The following is a 25,343-nucleotide window of genomic DNA, read 5'->3' as shown; positions in this document are numbered from 1 at the left end:
CTTATTTTACATCTTGTAAAAGTGGCATTATATGACCCCTTTAATAATTTGCTTTGGTTTCAGTCAGGGTTATTATCGTTAACTAAAATGAAAACTATTAAAACATTTTTGTTAATTGAAATAAAGCTGAAATAAAATAAAATATGAACATTAGATTTAAAAAATTAGAAACAAATTAGAAAATGAAATAACTGAAATAAGTTTAAACACTGAAATTACTAACTGGAATAAAACTAAACAGAACTAAAAATAAAATTAAACCTAAATAGTAATATTGCAAAATTTATAAAATAATTTAAAATAATAATAATAATAGAGATGTCAAAATTATTATATAAAAAAATAATAATAATAAAAAATAAAATTAAAATAAAATTACAATGAAAACTGGAAATATCAAATTAAAATCTAATTCAAAATATTCATAAAAACCCTAATGGTATATAAGTAATACTAAAAAAAAACACTGGTTTCAGTACAGTAATATAATAATAGTATTATAAAAGGCAGTTATTTAAATATGCAACATAATGTCTTCATATTTTTTACACAGTATAAAATAGGCTTTATACATGAAAATCTATCTATCTATCTCTCTTTCTTTCTTTCTATATATATATAGTATTTATCAGTGTAAGGCAATTATCATATTAGTGTCAGAATTTTTTTTAAACCTCTGGTGTGGTTCATTTGTGTAGTTAAATTAAATGAAACAAAATTAAACGCAACAACAGTCATTACTGCCTCCGAAAACGATATACCATATTATCTCTTTAAAAGGCCTCCATGATCTCAACTGTGTAAAATTAAAACATCATCAAGGAGGACAAAAAAGCACCAGTTAATTTTCCTACGACAGTCATATTGATGATCGTCACCACATCAGTATGAAGTAGTCTGGGGACGCTTAATGCATTACTGGAATGATGCAGGGATTTCTGCAATATCCCAAAGTGCGACCGCTTGTCTGCATTGGTTTAGATAAAGCCACGTGGCGGTGAGATAGCCGAACAAAGGCATGTTGTGACAGGGCATAAATAGAAAAACAGCTAAAGATGCTGGTATCCCCAGCTAGGGCCAAAGGCCATGACTTAACCAGTTAAAGACAGTCTATTATCTGAAGCCACAGGGGTAGGAGGAGAGTCTCTATACCCTCCACTTGCTTAAAGACTAATTGACTCACTTTCATTGCATGTTTGTGTGTTTGTGTTAGGCTTTGTTCAGGGTATTGGATGAGATTACTGAAGAGCTGAGGTATTAACTCATGTCTCCTCAATATGCTTTCCCGTCTCCCCTCAGATGGATTGACGACTTGCGACAGAGACAGCACAGTTGCTGAAAGGTTTTGCGGACGATCACAGCGATTATCCGATGGAGTGGCTGCTGCTAACTGGCACCAGCGCATTCTCCTTTAAAGGCCTCTGGCGGACACAGGCACTATTTTATTTGAAACACTGACATGCTTTACTATTTTTCCTATTACCACTTGCCGGGCTGGGCGTTTATTTGAATTATCAGGTCTTACATGACAAATTAGGTATGTATGCGTGGTGGTCTACCCCCTTAAAAGTGTGTGTGTGCCTGTAAATCTCAGCCTCCCTCCACTTCAGTGTCTAAGCCTGCTGGCATTTGGTGCACGATGATCTAAAACAACTGTGACCCAACTGCAATTGCAACTTTGATTCCAGGAATCCCCGTTTCGATGGGGATGATCTGATTTAACTCTACTGTTCCGCAACAATCGATAAACATGCAGATACATATATGCAAGCACAAAAGTCTGGCTCATTTAAAATGTTTCTGAGCTTGTGTTGTTTGGCTGTTAACAGTTATTATAATCTTCCTAAATGTTGCGTATGCATAAAAGGATCTAAAATGTTACAGGCACCCTCCGATCTCTCACGTTTTATCTGTCTGTCAACGTTTTTATGCACAGACTAGCGAGTGAGGCTGTACATAACGCAGCTGCCACACTTATGAAGCGTCCCAGAATAGCCCTCAACTGCCCTGCTATATCTAAAAGTTTCAGTCATCAATGCAACACTCCCTGCTTTGCCAAAAGATAGCTGCAACAATCATTTGTAGTTTATTCCACTAAATTGCTATAAGATTGATAACAATAATAGCAGTAACAGGTTTCAGCATTTCATTGATCATGATGCTGCTCATATTGCTGTCTGCGTCCTGTAAATTTGTCATTTTGTTGAGGGATTTCTTTCTTAAACAATGAGCAAAGCATTAACAATAGCCCTTGTCTACTGCTCTTTGTCAGGAATGTCAGCCTTTGGCATGAGGCAGGGATGGAGTATTCTCGTCTATATCGGGACACTATGAGCCCCCTCCCCTTTTGGTCCACACTCTTTACCCCTTTTCCACATACAAGGACACTGATCTCAAGGTCAGATCCACAGGGGCCGGTGTAAAAAGAGGCGCTGCTGTCCAGCATGCTCAATTACTGCACTGACACCACAGTGGAAAAGTAGCACCGGCTGCCTTCATAATAAGCTGAATTTAGGCCTGTTATTTTAGCACTTTGTCTGGAAAGTTCTGCGCCACACCTGCCGTTTCGAATATCAAAAATGCGTGTCGGCAGTGAAGCGGCCTGGATGTGTGAATTAATGATTATATGAGAAGGTCTGAAGCTACATGCAATTGCTACCTTAAGAAAATATTTCAGACTGGTGCTTTCCCCCCCCCCCAAGTCTTCATAATACATTTATAATCATTTTAGAGATATTGTATTGCTTTTCCTTCTACTCAATCAGAAAATTGTCCTCATTTCCATCGTGGAAGGAATATCCGTCTCAATTATGTTGCTATTATCATTAAGGGCAGTGCATCTTGGCTTATATTGGCATGTATTTTTAGCGTCTCATATCATGTCGAGCACAAGGGACCCTTTAGTAATTTCGTCTAGGGTTGCATTTACTGTGGCCACACACACACACACACATACACACACAATGCCTCCCTCCACTGGCGTTTACAACAAAGGATTCCGCAAACAAGCAATTAGAGTAAGGGAGAAGACTGAACACATGGCCATTATGTTCACCTAATACTTGTCCTGTATGTTGAGGAGAGAATTGTTGACGAGTTATTGAAGAGATGTTAAAGAGCCAATGGTAAGGGTGTTGCTTGTTGCCGCTGAGTGGATCTCTGTAACCTTTATCCAAGCAGGGACCGGGGGAATTTGCAGTAACCACAGCCGCTCAGACGACTGTTGGTGTTGAAAACAAAACATAACACAGAAAAAAAAAAAAAATTATTAACTGAGAAAACTTGACAGTTAATTATTAATTATTATTGCAGTTATTAAAGACTGAAGAGTTAATGTGATGCATAATTGTTATGGTGATAGTAGTTACAGTCTCAATTAGCACTAAACATGCATATATTTCAATCTGATAATCGGCTTGAGTGATATAGATAGAAATAACGGTGTTCACAGGAAAAGAAACTTACTAGTTGCTTACAAATTACTCAACTTTTTACATAACAGGCATTCATTTTGAAGTGAGAAAGATGAAACACATAACAGCTATTAAAAACATTTCCATTTATAATTCATAATATAATTTGGTAATGTCATTACATATTAATTGTTTTATTGCAGTATTATAATGACTGCTGTTTTTATTGTCAAAAAGCTGAAAAAAATATATTAGTTTTGTAAGCTATATAATTATCAGAAATGTAAATGCAAATTTGGTTTTACTATTGATTAGTTTCTAATCAGTGCCCTCAACTTAGTCTGCATAATATAATGCTGTATAAAAATAACTAAGCTTGGGTTTGGGTAAAGATAAAAATGCGACTTGCCCTTTTGTGTCAGTTTGGGCACACAGTAAGCACCAATAGGCAGTGGAGGAGGTGACACATGATAATTTCTGTGACCATGACCTTGGAGGAGATGATAAAAGGAGTTTGGCCACTCCACCCGTTCAGTCCGTGTTAAGGTCAGTTAGCAAATTATGACTGGACACTTAACTTCATTTCATTTAATTGATTATTTGTTTATAGTAATACAATACAGGAATCCTAAAATGCCATCAAATCAGATTCTTAAAACTAAAATCTAATTTTCTGTCAGTAATAAAATGCTTTGTTTTATTAAATAATAATACACCTCCTGGAATATATATATTTAATTTAAAAATTGTAATTGTTTTTATGTTCACAAGTTTGTACATTTGACTTATTGTTGACATAATACTACTTCATTTTCCTTTTTTAATTATAAGTGTAACCATAAATATTTGTCTTCTTTTAAGGTATCTGTAAAGTTTTGTCTTCAGCGAGTAAGAGAGCGGTGGATTATCATCATGTCGAGACTGTTGGATATGACTGAGTTTGGAGAAGCTGCACCGTTTCTGCGCAAATCCAACCTGGAGCTACTGGCAGCGCAAACTGTGGCGTTTGATGGTACTTGAAATACATTTTCAAGTAACTTACAATGGATACGAACACTTCAATTTTCTTTGAAATACTTCTGGTTTACGCGGCTGCTTTTATGTGTTAGCAATTGCATGTTAGGTTCTCAACTTGTTAATGTTGAAAAGGGCATATTGAGATAAATTTGTCATTGAATGACTGGATTCATAGCAAACAAACAAACGAACGAAAAACTTTCTCGACCAATGGATACTGACAGACTTCCTTGTGCGCAGGAAAGAAACGCGCTTGGATACCTGATGAAAGGGACGCGTACATTGAGGTGGAAATCAGGGAGATTGATGGTGACAAAGTCATCGTTGAAACGAAGGATGGAAAGGTAAGACTCTTTACTGAAATTTGATTTATCATGTAAAAACGATGGGACATCTGAATTTAATGATTTGAGGAACCTTTGCTGCATTAATAGGGCTTTGACTCAAGTTAAGAATCAATATAACTATTAATGAAGTTAAATTGTAATAATGATATTTTATTTTGCGATAAGGATTTGCTACACTATTCCGCTATTTAGGCCTACCTACATGGACATTAAATAGCATATTGTTTTGTTTAAATTAGTTTACAAGTTAGGAAAATACCCCCCATTACAATGTAAAAGACATTGCGTGAGATTTAATTAGGCCCCATTCCCATATTATAATTTTTATTATTAATCTGCAATTCAAGTTAGCGATTTTAAACAAGGAACTAGTTAACAACTATGTTTATCAATGTAACGTGTCGTCCTCAAGTTCTCATCATCCAGCACTTTGCCTCTTACCTGATCAATGTTTTGGTTTTCTTCTAAGCTTCTAGATATTTAAAGTTTTTATATTTAACATATATTTAAAATCATATTGTTCAGAGTATTTTCTGAGGCTATTTGTCGTTACAAGCGGTCGTAGTAACCGTTTTGAGTCGCCAGATGTCGACATAAACTATTTTAAAGCGCGCTAAAAACAGCGGAGTGATACGAGAGACATGAAAGTAGGGCCGGTGTGTTGACATGAGCAACTGTGATCCATTTAAAATTATAAAATTATTATTATTACAGTTAGGATTAAATATTTCAGAAAGCCATGTAGTAAGGAATAACTCTTTCTCTCTTGTTATCAGCAACCTTGTTCTGACCCTTTACACATTGTATTTATTCCCTCTGAATCCTGTAGTGCTTAACTGTCAAGGACGATGACATTCAACAGATGAACCCCCCGAAGTTTGACATGATAGAGGACATGGCCATGCTCACACACCTGAATGAAGCTTCGGTGCTCTATAATCTGCGGAGGCGCTACAGCAGTTGGATGATCTATGTTAGTACCATCACATCACAGTTCAAAGCAAAGAAAAGATCTGCCCTTTCTCACTAATCTTTGATGCCACAAATAACCTGACCGGAGCATTAAACATAGAGGGACGGCACTATTCATAGAACTTTACAGTCACAGTAATGAATTTAACACTTGCCTTTGCCAAGGGACAAATACAAGTGAATTCCCCTAGAGGCATGTCCTTTATAACTGTCATATGCAAAGTATCTCATAAATCTCAGGGAGGTTACGGTTTCCTGAAGTGCATTTAAACAGTTTGTGTACATGCAACAAAGTCCATATAAATAGTAAGAAAAATTAATAGGGAAATTTGCATTAAAAATAATGTCACATTGTGAGATATAACAACACTCTAATGGCAATTTGTAACTATTTTACAATTGGTGGCCAATTCGTATACTTTTGCACAATCTCATTCATATGTTTTCGTACAATATGCTTAGTTTTAGGGGTGATCCTTCTTGCTTTTTTTCTTTAAAAAAAAAAAAAAAACAATCAAATCGTACGAATTCATATTAAATCACCATCTTTTAAAATAGTTTCATTTTCTCATGACATCGGTTGGAAATATAAGTCACATTATGACAAATAATGTTTTTTGAGGCTATTTATTATCCTGTTTTGTATAAGGTAGGGGTCCTTCAATCCCAGGGGGTCCATGGTGGAACTGCAGGGCATTTGGCAATTATTATTTGGTTATGATTATTTTGGATTTCAAACTAAAAAAAAGAAAAAATAACTTTAACAAAGCTGAAGCAAAAATGTAGCTAAATGTACCATTGCCATTTCTGACATAAAAATGTGTTAAATAAAATTTAAATGTACAAGTATATTATTGTATATATGAATAATGATTATTTTTTGGCTTTGCAAATGTAAGCATCTTTAAAAAAAAAAAAAAAAAAAATGTAAATACATTAGTACTTTCGCTGAAGGTTCAGGCTTAAAATCCTGCTCCATCTCTCTATCCACAAAGGCTTGAAAAAATGTGAAGACCCCTGTGTCATTTATCGTGACTAGATACCATACCTGAGATTAATCTTGTCAAATCCTCTCACGGCAGACGTACTCTGGACTGTTTTGTGTGACCGTGAACCCATATAAATGGCTTCCCGTCTACACGGCCCCTGTAGTGGCTGCTTACAAAGGCAAACGCCGCTCCGAGTCTCCACCTCACATCTATTCCATCGCTGACACTGCCTACAATGACATGTTGCGCAGTAAGTAATAAATCAAAGGACCTCTACAATAACTTAGAGGAGGGATCATTTTCTCATTTTATTCAATGCAGAGAAGCCCTTAATGACTTAAAAATGTGTTTTTGATTCCCTACACAGATCGTGAGAATCAGTCCATGCTAATCACGTAAGTTTGGACATATCTGTACACATTTTGTATTGTTGCGTTAACACATATTTTCAGTCTGGAAAAAAAAAAAAAAAAAAAAAATCATTCAGCAACTGAAAACAATTTTTCAGATTACATTTTCTTTTTTTCTTTTTTTTTAAAGAACATTTTGTTGCACTGTTTTTTTCTAATGTTCTTTGCTATGGTATTTTTCTTCTTTTTTTATTTTTCAATGTCTTATCACTCAATCATTTCTTGATACTCATAGCGGAGAATCTGGTGCTGGCAAAACGGTAAACACGAAACGTGTAATTCAGTATTTTGCCATAGTAGCGGCCCTGGGTGAGGCACCAACTAAAAAAGGAGTAAGACACAACGCTCTCTCGGTTTCCCTCTCATCATATCCCTCTTCTTTTTCAATCAGCTTTTTTTTTTATACCTCTCATGCTGACAAGTGTTTGTCATTTTCATTTTGAAGTCGTTCCTCATCTAGGTGTCTGGCTGTATTTTTACAGTGACATTACTACTATGTATTGTAACTTTTTTTTCTATAAATGTAACTGTTATGGACATCTAGACTGAGGTTTGACTATCCCTTCCATTTGCATATGTCTTTGCCAATTTTCCCAGATGTTTTTGTGGGGTTAACCTGACTCTGTGTTTTCGAAAGCTTAACCTCAGCACATCATCTCCTGCATTTTTCTTCCTTGTTCTTGAAGTTATTTTTTGAAAACAAATTTGTGATTAACATTTAAACTTTCCTTTTTCTGTTTCAAGCTGGCCCTACATACTGTTTTTACAGTCTCCATTTTTAAACCCATTATTCATGGAATAATTTTTTTTCTGATGATCATTGTTAAATACTTTGTTGTATTTGATGTGAGCTAACACGGTTTTACCACATTTTTTTCATTCTTAACCCATAATAGTCTATGAGTTAGCATTTTAAGTTATAATAATTTTGATGACACCAATTATTAACATGCATAATATAATACTTGTTTTTAAAAAGTACACTTCCCAAATACTTAGAAATGGGTAATTTAAAAATGTTACATGCACTTTATCACATTTATATAAAAAAAAAAAAAATCAGGCTATTAAATATAGAATGGAATAATATAGTATAATAAAAATAGAAGTACGTACTATGTACTGTTTAATGAAACGACAATCTTTTTTGTTGTTGTTTTTTGTTTTAAGGCCCCTGGCACTAAAACAGGGGTGAGTATATCTTCAAATGTGGAGACATACTGCAAAAACTGGAACAAATTAAGCTGAAAATCTCAATTATAAAATTACTTTTTCCAGGGTACTTTAGAGGACCAGATCATTGAAGCTAATCCTGCAATGGAGGCTTTTGGAAATGCCAAGACACTGAGGAACGACAACTCGTCCCGTTTTGTGAGTATTTGACGCTATATAGAGCAATGTTGTAAAGTTCTTAAGTCTGCTCCTCTTTCGTACACAAAAAGACTGATGTTTCCATACTGTAAAATTAAAATGAATGCATATTATAATTGCTATAAAGCATGGTTGATTCGATCATGGTGTTCAACCTTAAGGGAATACATAATGTGCAGATTCTTTTACATTCTTGCTCTGAATTCTTGCAATAAATCTTGCTCTAGGGTAAGTTCATCAGGATCCATTTCGGACCAACAGGGAAACTGGCTTCCGCTGACATTGACATGTGTAAGTAAATTGTTCAAAGCATGATGATGCCCTTCCAGTTCATGACATTCCAAGATGTAAAACCTGATTTTTCAAATTATTTTTATAGATCTACTGGAAAAATCCAGAGTTATATTTCAGCAGCCTGGAGAGAGAAGTTACCACATCTACTACCAGATCATGTCACAAAAGAAGCCTGAACTTCTCGGTATAATAAATGCTTTAATATTGTGTATTTTATTGACCTATTATTTACGAAAATCCTTAAATTTTTTTCCTTGTGGATTTCAGACATGCTTCTGGTTTCTTCAAATCCCTACGACTACCATTTTTGCTCCCAAGGAGTGACAACGGTAGAGAACATGGATGATGGGCAGGAACTTATGGCTACTGATGTAAGCTGTACAAAAAAAAATAAATAAATCTCCTACAAAGAGCAAATGGAAAAAAAAAAAAAATCTGCAAAAAAATTCTCTTTTTAATCCAGCATGCCATGGACATCCTTGGCTTTACTCCAGAAGAAAAGTACGGCTGCTATAAAATAGTAGGCGCCATCATGCACTTCGGGAACATGAAATTCAAACAGAAGCAGCGGGAGGAGCAGGCAGAGACCGATGGCACTGAAAGTGAGTGTAAATCCATATAACCTGACTTGTCTATTACAAATATGCGTTAAATAAAATGATCTTTCCAGGTGCTGATAAGGCCTCCTACCTGATGGGTGTTAGCTCAGCAGACCTCATAAAGGGTCTTCTGCACCCTAGAGTGAAAGTAGGCAACGAATATGTGGTTAAAGGACAGAATGTCGAACAGGTGAGAAGTGTTCCCAAAATCCTACCTCCTCTTTGGATAAGTCTCTATAGTTACAAAAAGAAAAAAAATTATTTTGCTATGTCAATAATAATGCATGTCAAAACCACTGACATTTACTGTTGATCTACTAAGATACAAGGAATACAACAGCCTGAGAAATCAGCCTGGTATCCAGGCAACTGTTGCAATCCATGTAAGTGACAGCTGTGGTCTTAATGTGCTCCACACACATTGTGTGGCTCCACCAGGTTAACTATGCCGTGGGAGCTCTGGCCAAAGCCACTTATGATCGCATGTTCAAGTGGTTGGTGGGGCGTATAAATAGGACGCTCTACACCGTTCTGCCACGCCAGTTCTTTATCGGAGTGCTGGACATTGCTGGCTTTGAGATCTTTGAGGTGAGTGACTCTCGAAATTCCACACCACACTTATCTAGATTTCCGCCGGCATTCACACTTGTGCATCTGTCATGTGGATTCTCTCAACAGCTCAACAGCTTCGAGCAGCTCTGCATCAACTTCACCAATGAGAAACTGCAACAGTTTTTCAACCACCACATGTTCATCCTGGAACAAGAGGAGTACAAACGGGAGGGCATTGAGTGGACATTTATCGACTTTGGGCTTGACCTCCAAGCCTGCATTGACCTCATTGAAAAGGTTTTTTTGCAGTTGAAACATGATAGGAATATTATAGAAAATATGAAAATAAGATACAGTAACAATTAAAAAAATAAATTTTGATTACAGAATGTGCCAAAATTATTATTATTATTACACCCTTCTGAGCTTTTTTCTCTTTGTTAGCCCTTAGGAATTATGTCCATCCTGGAAGAGGAGTGCATGTTCCCTAAAGCTACCGACAACAGCTTCAAGGCTAAGATGTTTGACAATCATCTTGGCAAGTCTGCCAATTTCCAGAAGCCAAGGCCTGACAAGAAGAGAAAGTATGAGGCTCATTTTGAGCTGGTGCACTATGCAGGAGTGGTGAGTTTGTACCAATAATAGAGCTCCATCGAGACTAAATTTAAAGGTCTCTTAGGTAGCACTTGATATTAAAAGTATATTATGCATTTTAGATTATTTTTGGTGCTGAAAAACAACTTAAACCAGTCAGTTTGCTGGTTTTAGCAGGTTTAAGCTGGTCTTCCAGACTGGGAAGTGCCAGTAAGGCTAGGATGTGGAACCAGTTTAGGCTGGTTTAAGCTGTTTTAAGTAACCCTGCTAAAAAAAAAAAAGATTGAATATTACACAAAAAGAGTGGTAACACTTTATTTTAGGGTCTTTTAACTAGTTGCTTATTATCATGCATATTACTAGAATATTGGCTATTCATTAGTACTTATTAAGCACATATTAATGCCTTATTCTGCATGACCTTATTCTACATTCTTAATCCTACCCAATACCTAAACTTAACAACTACCTTAATAACTATTAATAAGCAGTAAATTAGGAGTTTATTGAGGGAAAAGTCATAGTTAATAGTTTATATGTGTTCCCTATACTAAAGTGTTACCAAAAGAGTTTTATCTGAATTTCAGGTGCCATACAATATTTTTGGTTGGTTAGACAAAAACAAAGACCCCCTGAATGAAACGGTGGTAGTCTGTTTCCAGAAATCAGCCAACAAGCTTCTGGCTTCTCTCTATGAGAATTATGTTAGCTCTGACTCAGGTAAATAAACCACACATACTGTCTGAAATATACCACAATTCTTTTCTAAACCATAAAATACTTATTCTAAATGCAACTTTTTCCTTTTAGCGTCTGACATAAAAACGGGGGGCAAAGAAAAGAGGAAAAAGGCTGCTTCCTTCCAGACAGTGTCACAGGTGCACAAGGTGGGAATATAACAAGACTTTATTTCTGTTAATTAGCCTAGTAGCAAGTAGCAGTAAATTATTCATGGTCATTAAACCAAAAAAATCAAAACTCGTCAGTACTAAGAGGGAGGCAGTTAAGACTTGCAGTGATGTTTAGAGAAATGACACATGAACATCACTTTAAGTCTGTGCTGGCTCCTGTTCTATCTGTTTCCACAAAGAGCATCAACAACTCAAGGTAGGTCTAGAAACACACTTGACAATGTTGTTTTGAGGAGAACGACACCTTTGCATTTGTTGAATGCATTTGCTTTTAGCAGTGTAAAATGTGGAAAAACTGCTGTACAACATGACTTACAAGAGTGTGTCCCCCTTGATTGCTTCTCAACTACAGGAGAATCTCAACAAGCTGATGACAAACTTGCGGAGCACTCAACCCCATTTTGTGCGCTGCATCATCCCCAATGAGACCAAAACACCAGGTGCTGCACTGAGCATTTCAACACATCCAAACCATCACTATTTCTGAGCAACAGCTTTATGTTACACTAAAACAATGGTCTGAAAAAGGATACAAGCTGCAAAACCTCAGTGCGAACATCTAACTAAAACATTTTCATCTTATTTGCAGGGATCATGGATGCTTTCCTGGTGCTGCACCAGTTGCGCTGTAATGGAGTCCTGGAAGGCATTCGTATTTGCAGGAAGGGATTTCCTAACAGAATTCTTTATGCCGAATTCAAACAACGGTAAGAAGAGCTACTATTTACACACTTTGTGTTCCTGAGTACATCAAAAAATGCACAATGAAATACTATTGTAACAGTTCGTAGATACGGGAAGAAGGAGGCGGGAACCGGCGAACGTTCAACACAACTTTAATATATAAAATAAACAAATACAAAATGAAAGTAATGCCGGCAGACCCTCACGGACGTCTGCCGGCCACACAAACATAATAAAATCATAAAATAAAGTCCAGGCCTGGTCCTCTCTCCTCCTTCACTGTCGTCGCTCCCCTTTTATGCTTCCGGAGATCCTCCGTGAGAGATTCGAGGCCGGTGCGACTCGTAGCTGGTGCTCATTATCACTCGCGTCACCGGCCTCGCGACGTTCCCTCACGGCTCTCGCCCGCCCTGCTCGTCACAACTACATAATCCATTTCTTTACATTTAAAGAGTATAATTCCCCCTATGTGAACATAATTTGATCAAATGTATGATTTGAAAAATTAAGAATTTCAATAAGGTTGAAGATTAAGTGTAATTTCAGGGGTACTAGTGGCACCAAATGGAATTGCTAAATAATAACTGTCTCCAAAAAGGTTCCCTAAATGATTCTACAACTCACATCCTTTACATCTTTCAAAGAAATTAACTTACTTGTAGCAGTTTCTTCACAATAAACTTTGATACTAAGTATTTTAACATTATAAAATTGCACACTTCACCTTTAACCTTCAATGGCTTAAGAGGTTAGCTTGATAGGCCAGTTGATACATAGTCAGTCAAAACAGTGAACATTATAAGCAGAAGAAAATAGTGAATAAGAATAAACAATGAGGATGTGTACATTCCTCCATTTCAAAGGTATCGCATTCTGAATCCTCACGCTATTCCTGATGACAAGTTTGTGGACAGCAGGAAGGCTGCAGAGAAACTGCTGGCTTCACTGGATATCGACCATAATCAGTATAGATTTGGGCATACTAAGGCAAGTCAGACTTCAGACAGTAAAAATGTTTGTTGCTTTGAGCCTCAAGCAATGGGACATCATTCAGAGGCGCTACTCTGAACAGAAGACAAAATTGTCTAAATCAACCCGTCTGTGTCTCTGCATTATAGGTGTTCTTTAAGGCTGGTCTGCTGGGACACCTGGAGGAGATGAGGGACGAGCGTCTGGCTAAAATTCTCACTTTGCTGCAGGCCGCCAGCCGTGGCAAGATCATGAGGATGGAGCTGAAGAAGATGATGGAGAGGAAGTAATACGTGATTCCATGTTACTAACATTAAAATGGTGGCCCATTTGGACATTTAAGTCACACTTAAAAATGGATGAAAATCATTACATTAGATAACATTATAATCACTTATTTTAAAGAAAGATATTCACAAAAAAAAAAAATTCTCTTTGATCTACAATTAAAAAAAGAAAGTATGATAACTTTATTTAACATTTTCTGATTATCAAAAGTTTGAGGAACATCCATAAAATTATCACTTTGACCCCAGTAGGTCAAAAATAATAAATAATACTTGGTTTTACAGTTTGACATCTCACAGAGAAGTCACAATGCTGCGAATTCGAGTGACCACCTTGAACCTGATGCAAGGCGAAATCTTTCGCCCTCATGCAAAATTTCTGATCGTGCAGATTCCTAATGAAATGGTTTGATTGTGACCTCGAAAATCAAACCACAGTAAATGTGACCGCAGCTTTACCCTACTAACAGCTCTCACCTGCTTTCAATCCATTAGTATAAAGAAAAAATCCTCCATGCTCTTATATTTTCCATATTCTTTGTCTAAAATGATGCCGCCCACACAAATATTCACAAACTACACTCATATCCAACAGGTTCAATCCTAATAAAGTTAGCAACAAGCTGTTGTCACATGATACCTCTCAACCCTCAACATATGAGAGGTATTTTGGGGCCATGTGGATGGAGTGTGTGAGGCGTGTGTCTTCAGACATGCATTTGTCCATGTGCATGTGTGGCCGAGACCCTTCATACGCTCCGACACTCTCTGTGAAACACGTAAGGTTCTCCACGTCCACATCTATGACCTCCACCCTTTCCCTTTATTAGACAATGCAGACAGTGTCCTTTAAGCGTAGAGGCCCAGTGGGTCACATGGCAGCTGCTCACCCCACTCCCCACTAAAAATACAGGCCAGCACCCTTCTCAAAGCTCTGTTTTGCCAAGGCGCCTGTGCCTCTAAAGGACCACATTGAAAGCATATCTGCAGACTGGCAAAGGATTAAAGCCGCTGGTCCAACAGAAGGCCTCGGTTTCTAAATAAATATTAGGCACTTCACCTTTTGGGTGGCCTGGGACACAGATGCACGGCAGCTATTTGATCAGACCGAAATTTCTGCCATCATCCGGCAACATGTAACCGCAGAACTGTGACAGCAAGTGCATGACATCTGAAAGTCGCCCCAGTAATAGACTAACTAAAATGAGCCTCATTTCATGCATTCATGGACATAAGCCAGTAGGTCATATGGGGGTGACACATGATCAGTGTTGTTATCATTAACTAAAACTATTAAAATTAATGTCACTAACTGAAATGAAGCTCAGATAAAATATAAATATTAAAAAGTTAGAAATGTTGCCTCAGCAACTAACTGAAATAAGAAGCACATAACAAAAAGAAAACAAAAAATATATATATACTATAATAGTATAAAAATAATACTAAAATAACACTGCCATGATGCATTAATAGTTTGAGGGTTCAAGTAGTTAACACAGCGTTTTTATAAATAGAAATATTAGTTCAATAAATAATGATACAAAAACTGCAACTGTAAAACAAAAACTAATTGTATTAGGCCAATCACATGATGTAACTGAACCAGCCTGAAAAATTAGCAAAATTTGAGTTAAAGAAACACAATTGTAAACTCAATATCAACAGTTTTCAATCTTTCCCAATTTAAGTATATAGGAGTTGTACTTGTATCACAAGATGGCCACCAAGTAGTCTGACATGCCTTAAAGATTATATATACCTGCCTTTTGTTATTAGGGAGGCTCTGATGATCATCCAGTGGAATATTCGGGCCTTCAACATTGTGAAGAACTGGCCGTGGATGAAACTTTTTTTCAAAATCAAGCCCCTGCTGAGGAGCGCAGCCACAGAAAAAGAGCTGGCAGCTCTAAAAGAGGAGTTCCTGAAACTAAAGGAGGCACTAGAGAAATCAGAGTCCAAACGTAAGGAGCTGGAAGAGAAACAGGTCAGCCTGATCCAAGAGAAGAATGACCTTTCTCTGCAACTTCAGGCAGTAAGTATCATACAATATCAGTTTGCAATATCAGTTGCAGAGTGGCGAACGCACTGTTTGCTCATAAACACCACAAAAATAGCTACAGTGGCTGCAGAACTACTCATTATTGGACTTTCACATTTGTGTTACAGCAAGACATTTTGATGTTCTTCAACATCAAAGTACATCAAAGTTTTCAGCAATGACTTGGCAAAAAACAACCTAGACATACTTGAGAAATGCCTTTCTTCTCCAAGTCACTAATTTTAACATGATCTATTTAGGTTTCAGGGAAAGAAGATCATTGTGAAAGATCTACAATTATATAGTTTTAATGCTGATACCCAATACAATGAAATCGTCCAAAAAGAATAAAATTAATTGTATATTTTCAGGTGTTAAAATGCTTGAAATGACCTTCTAATCGCTCTACAGGAGCAGGATAACCTGGCAGATGCAGAGGACCGCTGTGACCTGCTCATCAAAACTAAGATTCAGCTTGAAGCCAAAGTGAAGGAGATGACCGAACGCCTGGAAGATGAAGAGGAGATGAACGCCACCATTCTTGCTAAAAAACGCAAGCTGGAGGATGAGTGTGCTGAGCTGAAAAAAGACATTGATGATCTAGAGATAACCTTGGCCAAGGTGGAGAAGGAGAAGCATGCCACTGAAAACAAGGTGAGGCCATTCTCAAGAAAAATGAAGCTCAAGCTTTGTTGTTGAGCCACCGTGAAGTCTGTTAAACTAATCAAACTACCTTTTCATAGGTGAAGAATCTGATAGAAGAGATGGCAGCTTTGGATGAAACTATTCTGAAGCTTACCAAAGAGAAGAAGGCCTTACAGGAGAGTCACCAGCAGACGCTGGATGACTTGCAGATGGAGGAAGACAAAGTCAACACTCTGACTAAGGCCAAAGCCAAGTTGGAGCAGCAAGTAGATGATGTACGTTCATATGTTGGATAGATGTTAACAGGACCGTTAACAGATCTAGAATGAGTCAGAAATCAGTAATACAATATAATCTCTTGTTTTAGTTGGAGGGATCCTTGGAACAGGAAAAGAAATTGCGAATGGATCTGGAACGGGCCAAACGCAAGCTGGAGGGCGATCTGAAGCTGGCCATGGAGTCTGTCATGGACTTTGAAAATGACAAGCTGCAATTAGAGGAAAAGCTAAAGAAGTAAGATTATTATATGACAGGATTCTGTAAAATAAAACCATTTCTGTTCTTTATTTGTTGGGATTTTTTGTAGGAAAGATTTCGAAATGAACCAGATCAGTTCGAAAATAGAAGATGAGCAAGCATTAATCATCCAGCTTCAAAAGAAGATCAAAGAATTGCAGGTACGTCAAACTTTACTGTTTAATCTCCGAATTTATGTTTCAGTCAAAACACATTTTCATTCGTTCTTTCATTGTGTTCAAGGCTCGTATTGAGGAGCTTGAAGAGGAACTGGAAGCAGAGCGTTCCACCCGAGCGAAGATGGAGAAACAGCGAGGCGATGCATCCAAAGAGCTTGAAGAGCTCAGTGAGCGCCTCGAGGAAGCCGGCGGTGCCACCTCAGCCCAAATTGAGATGAATAAAAAACGGGAGGCAGACTTTCTGAAACTGCGCCGTGACCTCGAGGAGGCCATTTTGCACCACGAGGCTATGACTGCTGCGCTGCGCAAAAAGCATGCAGACACCATGGCTGAACTGAGTGAGCAAATTGACAGCCTTCAGCGAGTCAAACAGAAGTTGGAGAAGGAGAGGAGTGAGGCCAAGATGGAGGTGGATGACCTCGCTTCCAATTTAGAGCAGCTGGCAAAGAGCAAGGTGGAAAATATGATCTGTGTTGCATCACATTCTGATCTAATTTAACTAGCATTAATTTAGCATTGACTTTAACACTGAAAAATCAAGGGCTGATTTCAGTTCAAGCTCAGGTTTAAATCGTCTTAGTTTGTGAAGTCTCGTTTTGTATATACTATTATTATTTTATTTTATTTTTACTTATAGAATTTATTTTACACAATAAGTTTAAATGCGTATTAGGTATTCATTTACAATGAACAATAACATACAGCATTTATTAATGTAGCTTAATGTTCATTTTTAATATCCCCCTTAAAAATTTTTAGTTGTATAAATTAACTTAAATGAATCTATTATGAACAAAAAAAAAAAAAAAACAACAGTATATGTATGAATTAACATTAACCTAGATTAATAAATGAACATTGTTAGTTTATGATACCTAATGCATTAATTAATGTTAACAAATGTAACCTTATTGTTATATATATTAAAATATATGCCTATATATAACATATAAATAATGCTAAAGAAAAAATCATTTAAAACAATTATATATAAGGAATTTGTAATATTGTAACAAACATTTTAATGTTCAAGGAGTAATAAAAAAACTTAATTAAAATTAAGTTAATTAAATTAAAGGTTAATGAATTTAAAAAAAATAAATAAATAAAAAAATGGTGTGGAAAACTTAAAAGCCTTTTTATCCATTTCAGACTGAACTTTAGACAGTTAAAAGAACTGTGACCGTAGTCCAAACACATGACATCTGCACATTATAAAATAACCAGACAGCCTTAATAAAATTAACTGAACTGAATCAATCAGCAGTTACGGAATCAAAATTTGACTCACTGCAAGTTATCATTATTTTCAATGAAAATATGAAGAAAGTTTTGTCAGTATCATTACTGGTTTTCCATAAAACAATGTGTTGGTAAAGATACACAAATAGAAGAATAAATAAAGGAATATTAATATATCTGACAGGAAACATATAATACATATGTATGTGTATATATATATATATATTTGTATACACATATATTTCATGTATGTACATTTTCATATATTTTCATTCATAGACATTTACACTACCAGTCAAAAGTTTGGAAACATTACTATTTTTAATGTTTTTGAACGAAGTCTCTTATGCTCATTAAGGCTGCATTTATTTCATAATAAATACTGAAAAAACAATAATATTGTGAAATATTATTACAATTTAAAATTATGGTTTTCTATTTTAATATACTTTAAAATATAATTTATTTCTGTGATCAAAGCTGAATTTTCAGCATCATTACTCCAGTCTTAGTGTCACATGATCCTTCAGAAATCATTGTAATATGCTGATTTGATACTCAGTTATTATCAATGTTGGAAACAGTTGTGTTGCTTAATATTTTTTTGGAACCTGTGATACTTTTTTCAGGATTCATTGATGAATAAAAGGTTAAAAAGAACAGCATTTATTCAAAATATAAATCTTTTCTAACAATATAAATCTTTACTATCACTTTTTATCAATTTAACACATCGGCGCTGAATAAAAGTATTAATTCCTTTAAAAAAAAAGAAAGAAAAAAAATTACTGACCCCAAACTTTTGAACGGTAGTGTATATTGTTACAAAAGATTTCTATTTTAAATAAATGCTGATATTTTTTTTTACTTTTTATTCATCAAAGAATCCTGAAAAAGTATCACAGCTTATAAAATAATATTAAGCAGCACAACTGTTTCCAACATTGATAATAAATCAGCATATTACAATGATTTCTGAAGGATCATGTGACACTGAAGACTGGAGGAATGATACTGACAATTCAGCTTTGCATCACAGAAATAAATTATATTTTAAAGTATATTAATATAGAAAACCATAATTTTAAATTGTAATAATATTTCACAATATTATTGTTTTTTCTTTATTTATTATGAAATAAATGCAGCCTTAATGAGCATAAGAGACTTCATTCAAAAACATTAAAAATAGCAATGTTTCCAAACTTTTGACCGGTAGTGTATGTTGGAGACCATTTATTGAAAATGTATCATCTTATTTCATTAATTATATAAAAATATTGCAGGCTACCACTGAGAAAATGTGCCGCCTCTATGAGGACCAGATGAATGAGTCAAAAGCCAAAGTGGAGGAGCTCCAAAGGCAGCTCAGTGACACCAACACGCAGCGAGCCCGTGCTCAGGCTGAAAGCGGTATGTCAAAAAACTACCTACTGCACAAATTCAACCTTAACAAGAACCACCCAAACATCTATGCACTGGTTTTGAGACACTTAATATCCCTACTAACTCTAATCCTACATCATTTTAACATAATACAGCTGAACTGGGCAGAAAGCTGGAGGAGCGTGAAGCTCTGGTGTCTCAACTGCAGCGCACCAAGAACTCCCTTAGTCAAAACATAGAGGAGTTCAAAAAACAGCTAGATGAAGAAACCAAAGTAAGAGAAACCATTTTTTCCCCTCACTGTTTTGTCTTTAATGTGGAACAAATTTGTAATTTTACTCGTCTTTGGCATCTGCTACTTTCAGTCAAAGAATGCCTTGGCTCATGCCCTGCAATCGTCCAGGCATGACTGCGATCTGCTGAGAGAGCAGTATGATGAAGAGCAAGAGGGCAAATCTGAGCTGCAGCGTGCACTGTCCAAGGCTAACGCCGAGGTCGCCCAATGGAGGACCAAATATGAGACAGATGCCATTCAGAAGACAGAGGAACTTGAGGAAGCAAAGTGAGTGTGTGGATTAGAAGGACAATAATGACTGGCTTCATTCGTTCTAAAACTGAATCATTATATTCCTCAACTTGGCAGGAAGAAGTTGGCCGCCCGCCTCCAAGAGGCTGAGGAACACGTCGAGGCATCAAACGCCAAGTGCTCCTCCCTAGAAAAGACCAAACATCGGCTTCAATCAGAGATTGAGGATCTCGTGGTAGATCTGGAGCGCTCTAATGCAGCCGCTGCTGCCCTGGATAAGAAGCAGAGGCAATTTGACAAGATTCTGGCCGAATGGAGGCAGAAGTATGAAGAGTGCCAGTCTGAGCTGGAATCTTCACAGAAAGAGTCTCGTAATCTGAGCACCGAGCTGTTTAAACTCAAGAACTCTTATGAAGAGGCTCTGGACCATCTGGAGAGCATCAAACGGGAGAATAAAAATCTACAGGGTATGTTTTGAACTTCATGGATTATGACTAGAGAAAAAACTATGATGTCAAATGAACATATATTGTCAGTCACAAAATGTGATTTATCAATACCATCATGTTTCTAACAGAGGAGATTTCTGATCTGAATGACCAAATAAGCCAGGGCGGCAAGACCATTCATGAGCTTGAGAAGATCAAGAAGGGCTTGGACATGGAGAAGACTGAAATTAAAGCAGCACTGGAGGAAGCTGAAGTATTGCTTTTTGTGTCTGAAAATTTTTGTAGCTGAGAACCAGAAATGAAAACCTGATTTATATTTACGTTACGCCAAAAGTATTGACTTAAAGGGTTAATTCACCCAAAAATGAAAATAATGTCATTTATTACTAACCCTCATGCCGTTCCACACCCGTAAGACCTTCGTTCATCTTCGGAACACAAATTAAGATATTTTTGTTGAAATCCGATGGCTCAGTGAGGCCTGCATAGCCAGCAATGACATTTCCTCTCTCAAGATCCATTAATGTACTAAAACATATTTAAATCAGTTCATGTGAGTACAGTGGTTCAATATTAATATTTTAAAGCGACGAGAATATTTTTGTGCGCCAAAAAAACAAAATAACACCTTATATAGTGATGGCCGATTTCAAAACACTGCTTCATGAAGCTTCGGAGCGTTATGAATCAGCATGTCGAATCAGCGGTTCAGAGCGCGAAAGTCACGTGATTTCAGCAGTTTGGCGGTTTGAAACGTGATCCGAATCATGATTCGACACGCTGATTCATAACGCTCTGAAGCTTCATGAAGCAGTGTTTTGAAATCGGCCATCACTATATAAGTCGTTATTTTGTTTTTTTGGCGCACCAAAAATATTCTCGTCGCTTTATAATATTAATATTGAACCACTGTACTCACATGAACTGATTTAAATATGTTTTTAGTACATTAATGGATCTTGAGAGAGGAAATGTCATTGCTGGCTATGCAGGCCTCACTGAACCATCGGATTTCAACAAAAATATCTTAATTTGCGTTCTGAAGATTAACGAAGGTCTTACGGGTGTGGGACGGCATGACGGTGAGTAATAAATGACATTATTTTCATTTTTGGGTGAACTAACCCTTTAAACTTGTGAATAACACACATTGGCCTGGTTTCACTGACAAGGCTTAGATTAAACCAGGATTAGGTCTTGAAGGTACTCTCACTCTCTTACCTTATTTTTGGATCAGGGCACTCTGGAGCATGAGGAGAGTAAGACTCTACGTATACAGCTGGAGCTCAACCAGATCAAAGCAGACATTGACAGGAAGCTAGCTGAGAAAGATGAGGAAATCGACAATCTTCGGTGAGAACTTGGAAAGCAAATATAAAAGATTCATGACTAGTGAGGAAGACTGATTACTGAACCGTTATTTTCCATTTCATTATATGACCATTATTGTTTACACCACAAGTCTTCCTAACTTATTTACTCACCTTTACTAGGCGTAACCACCAGCGTGCCATAGAGTCCATGCAAGCCACCCTGGATGCAGAAGCAAAATCCCGTAATGAAGCCATCAGGGTGAAGAAGAAGATGGAGGGCGACCTGAATGAAATGGAGGTTCAGCTGAACCATGCAAATCGCTTGGCCACTGAGTCCCAAAAAATGGTCCGGAACCTGCAGACACAGATTAAGGTAAATCCAAATGTTACTTCTATAAAAATTTAAATTATTGCATCATTAATGTGGCAAACAAAAACAGGTTTGGATTATTTTCATATTATGATATGCAAAATGATCAAAACAAATAGTCACCAACTCAAGCCTAAATAACATAAAATCCATCTTGTAAATTAAAGGACCTTCAGATAGAGCTGGATGAGACTATTCACCAAAATGAAGAACTGAAGGAACAGGCTGCTGTTACTGAACGCAGGAACAACCTCCTGACTGCTGAAGTGGAAGAACTGAGAAGCCAGCTGGAGCAGAATGACCGGGCCCGCAAACTGGCAGAGTATGAGCTCCTGGAAACCACTGAGAGGGTCAACCTACTGCATTCCCAGGTAATGGACAGATGTTCTATCAAGGCAACTCTTCCGAGCAGTCACAGCAAATAATACCTTGTCATTTACCATAATTCTTTCTGCCTCCCCAGAACACATCATTGCTCAATCAAAAGAAAAAGTTGGAGAGTGATCTCTCCACGTTGTCTAGCGAGGTGGATGACGCTGTGCAGGAGTGCCGAAATGCAGAAGAGAAAGCCAAAAAAGCCATCACTGATGTGAGGAGCCTGCATATATTTTTGCTAAATATTGTTTTGTGTATCATACAGGAAATTTAATATGAACCTTTTAACGTGCAGGCTGCCATGATGGCGGAAGAGCTCAAGAAAGAGCAGGACACCAGCGCTCACCTGGAGCGTATGAAGAAGAACATGGAGCAGACCATCAAAGATCTGCAGATGCGTCTGGATGAGGCTGAGCAGATCGCTCTAAAAGGAGGCAAGAAGCAAATTCAGAAACTGGAAAGCAGGGTATGCAGGACGACTTTTGCCATCTATAAAAATAATTCAATCCTGAATTGCATTGATGATGTCTTGCATCTTATAAAACTATAAAACAAACTTTCCTCAAGGTGAGAGACCTGGAGAATGAAGTGGAATCTGAGCAGAAAAAAAGCAACGAATTCCAGAAGGGAGTTCGCAAATATGAGCGAAGGATCAAGGAGCTCACCTACCAGGTACAAACTCCATGAGACAGATGCACAAATGCAATTTAGATAGCTTGAGTTGCACTACTTTCTAAAAGAATAAAGCCTGTGGCACCACCTGCTGTTTCTGCAGACTGAGGAGGACAGGAAGAACATGGCTCGCCTCCAGGAACTCATAGACAAGCTGCAGGCCAAAGTTAAGACCTACAAGAGACAAGCAGAGGAGGCGGTGAGTCTATAAGTAAACCTTCATGTGCTACATCTCATGTATACTTAAAACAACATCACTGATGGCTCCTGCTGATTGTATTGTAGGAGGAACAAGCTAATGCCAACTTGACCAAGTACAAGAAGATCCAGCATGAGCTGGATGATGCTGAGGAACGAGCCGAGATTGCAGAGTCTCAAGTGAATAAACTACGCACCCGCACCAGAGACTCGGGTAGCAAGGCTAGTCCCAAGGCATGTTGTTTAAGTCTTGCTTTTCAACTTACTGGCTACATTTTTTTTCCATTAAGGCTGTGCTGAATAGATTTAGAATAATCAGCTTTGTTTATACCCATTTCAGCTTGCAGAGTGAAGAGGAAGCCCCTCTCGTACCATGAACACAGCCCACAGCTGCAACAGTTTTGTGTGCCAAAAGCAATGATCAAGATAAAGAAATGTCTTTATGTTTATGTAGACCATAGAAATGTGTATTTCATATTGTCCTGAAATTTCTTGACAACTCTGACTTCAAACTTAGAAAAAAAGATAAAACAGCCACTGTAAAACCCTCTTCAGGATGTTAAAGGTAAAAAAGGATCAAAGTGTATGAAAATACCACAATATAAACAAATGTGTGTACAATAAATACCTTACAGACGCTCTCAGACTTTCCTGTTGCTCTGTCAATATGGCAGTCGCCGTGGACGTATACTGACACCTAGTGGCGTGGATGCAGCTTTACACAAAAGCAGTAACTTTATAGTTAATGGTACCACTAGAAATGTGCTACTAGAAGCGGCAATTTATTTATTTCACGATTGCATAAAGCGAGTAGTGCTGCGTTGGAGTGGCTCCATGAGGCGACACGCTACATATAACACAAAATGGCTTTCATTAGGCTACTGTGTAAGTGTAAGTGTACATGATTTTGAAATTATATATATATATATATATATACACACACACACATATACATACAGTCAAACCAAAATTTATTCAGACACCTTGAACATTTCATTCTTTAATACAGTTTATTCACTATAGTTTTTTTTTTTTTTTTTTTTTTAATGTATATTTTATTATAGCTTTTAATGTGACAACACTGAAGAAATGACACTTTGCTACAATGTAAAGTAGTGAGTGTACAGCTTGTATAACAGTGTAAATTTGCTGTCCCCTCAAAATAACTCAACACACAGCCATTAATGCCTAAACCGCTGGCCACAAAAGTGAGTACACCCCTAAGTGAAAATGTCCAAATTGGGCCCAAAGTGTCAATATTTTGTGTGGCCACCATTATTTTCCAGCACTGCCTTAACCCTCTTAGGCATGGAGTTCACCAGAGCTTCACAGGTTGCCACTGGAGTCCTCTTCCACTCCTCCATGTCGACATCATGGAGCTGGTGGATGTTAGAGACCTTGCTCTCCTCCACCTTCCATTTGAGGATGTCCCACAGATGCTCAATAGGGTTTAGGTACCCTCAGCTTCTTTAGCAAGGCAGTGGTCGTCTTGGAGGTGTGTTTGGGGTCGTTACATGTTGGAATACTGCCCTGCTGCCCAGTCTCTGAAGGGAGGGAGGGGATCATGCTCTGCTTCAGTATGTCACAGTACATGTTGGCATTCATGGTTCCCTCAATGAACTGTAGCTCCCCAGTGCCGGCAGCACTCATGCAGCCCCAGACCATGACGCTCCCACCACCATGCTTGACTGTAGGCAAGACACACTTTTCTTTGTACTCCTCACCTGGTTGCCGCCACACACGCTTGACACCATCTGAACCAAATAAGTTTATCTTGGTCTCATCAGACCACAGGACATGGTTCCAGTAATCCATGTCCTTAGTCTGCTTGTCTTCAGCAAACTGTTTGTGGGCTTTCTTGTGCATCATCTTTAGAAGAGGCTTCCTTCTGGGACGACAGCCATGCAGACCAATTTGATGCAGTGTGCGGCGTATGGTCTGAGCACTGACAGGCTGACCCTCCGCCCCTTCAACCTCTGCAGCAATGCTGGCAGCACTCATACGTCTATTTCCCAAACACAA

The 25,343-nt window shown here is 37.5% G+C and overlaps 2 protein-coding genes across 2 annotated transcripts in view; one reads left to right on the top strand and one right to left on the bottom strand.

The window, feature by feature from the left end:
* Positions 1 to 6,940, bottom strand: part of tp53inp2 (tumor protein p53 inducible nuclear protein 2) — a 40,836-nt gene extending 33,896 nt beyond the window's left edge. The window contains exons 1-2 of the mRNA XM_051911795.1: positions 6,798 to 6,940; positions 3,056 to 3,220 (exon numbers count right to left, since the gene is read on the bottom strand). The gene's annotated coding sequence lies outside the window, so the exon portion shown is untranslated. The remainder of the gene's footprint in view (positions 1 to 3,055; positions 3,221 to 6,797) is intronic.
* myh7ba (myosin, heavy chain 7B, cardiac muscle, beta a) lies at positions 4,171 to 23,962 on the top strand. Its single transcript, XM_051911798.1, has 41 exons — positions 4,171 to 4,425; positions 4,671 to 4,774; positions 5,607 to 5,750; positions 6,832 to 6,988; positions 7,106 to 7,133; positions 7,384 to 7,480; positions 8,427 to 8,519; positions 8,747 to 8,810; positions 8,899 to 8,997; positions 9,081 to 9,184; positions 9,277 to 9,415; positions 9,484 to 9,602; positions 9,851 to 10,000; positions 10,091 to 10,261; positions 10,409 to 10,588; positions 11,146 to 11,278; positions 11,369 to 11,445; positions 11,822 to 11,909; positions 12,059 to 12,176; positions 13,017 to 13,140; positions 13,272 to 13,408; positions 15,189 to 15,444; positions 15,862 to 16,104; positions 16,194 to 16,370; positions 16,463 to 16,608; positions 16,682 to 16,772; positions 16,855 to 17,244; positions 19,319 to 19,445; positions 19,574 to 19,692; positions 19,784 to 19,980; positions 20,062 to 20,411; positions 20,522 to 20,646; positions 21,631 to 21,746; positions 21,887 to 22,079; positions 22,244 to 22,447; positions 22,540 to 22,665; positions 22,747 to 22,917; positions 23,019 to 23,123; positions 23,227 to 23,322; positions 23,409 to 23,555; positions 23,662 to 23,962. Exons 1-41 carry the CDS (start codon positions 4,326 to 4,328, stop codon positions 23,671 to 23,673), a joined length of 5,817 nt encoding a protein of 1,938 aa, XP_051767758.1. The 5' UTR covers positions 4,171 to 4,325; the 3' UTR covers positions 23,674 to 23,962.
* Positions 23,963 to 25,343: the final 1,381 nt, after the last annotated feature.

This window comes from Ctenopharyngodon idella, chromosome 11 (assembly GCF_019924925.1).
Source record: "Ctenopharyngodon idella isolate HZGC_01 chromosome 11, HZGC01, whole genome shotgun sequence".
NCBI classification, from domain to species: domain Eukaryota; kingdom Metazoa; phylum Chordata; class Actinopteri; order Cypriniformes; family Xenocyprididae; genus Ctenopharyngodon; species Ctenopharyngodon idella.
Note: the sequence above shows the minus strand (reverse complement) of the source record. Positions and strands in the feature narration are given on the sequence as shown.

Bases quoted from the DNA above. Each gene is read 5' to 3' on its own strand.
- myh7ba (XM_051911798.1), top strand. From the start codon at position 4,326: ATGTCGAGACTGTTGGATATGACTGAGTTTGGAGAAGCTGCACCGTTT. The intron at 19,981-20,061 runs GTGAGTGTGTGG...TCAACTTGGCAG, and splicing joins GAGGAACTTGAGGAAGCAAA to GAAGAAGTTGGCCGCCCGCC. The intron at 20,647-21,630 runs GTATTGCTTTTT...TTTTTGGATCAG, and splicing joins CAGCACTGGAGGAAGCTGAA to GGCACTCTGGAGCATGAGGA.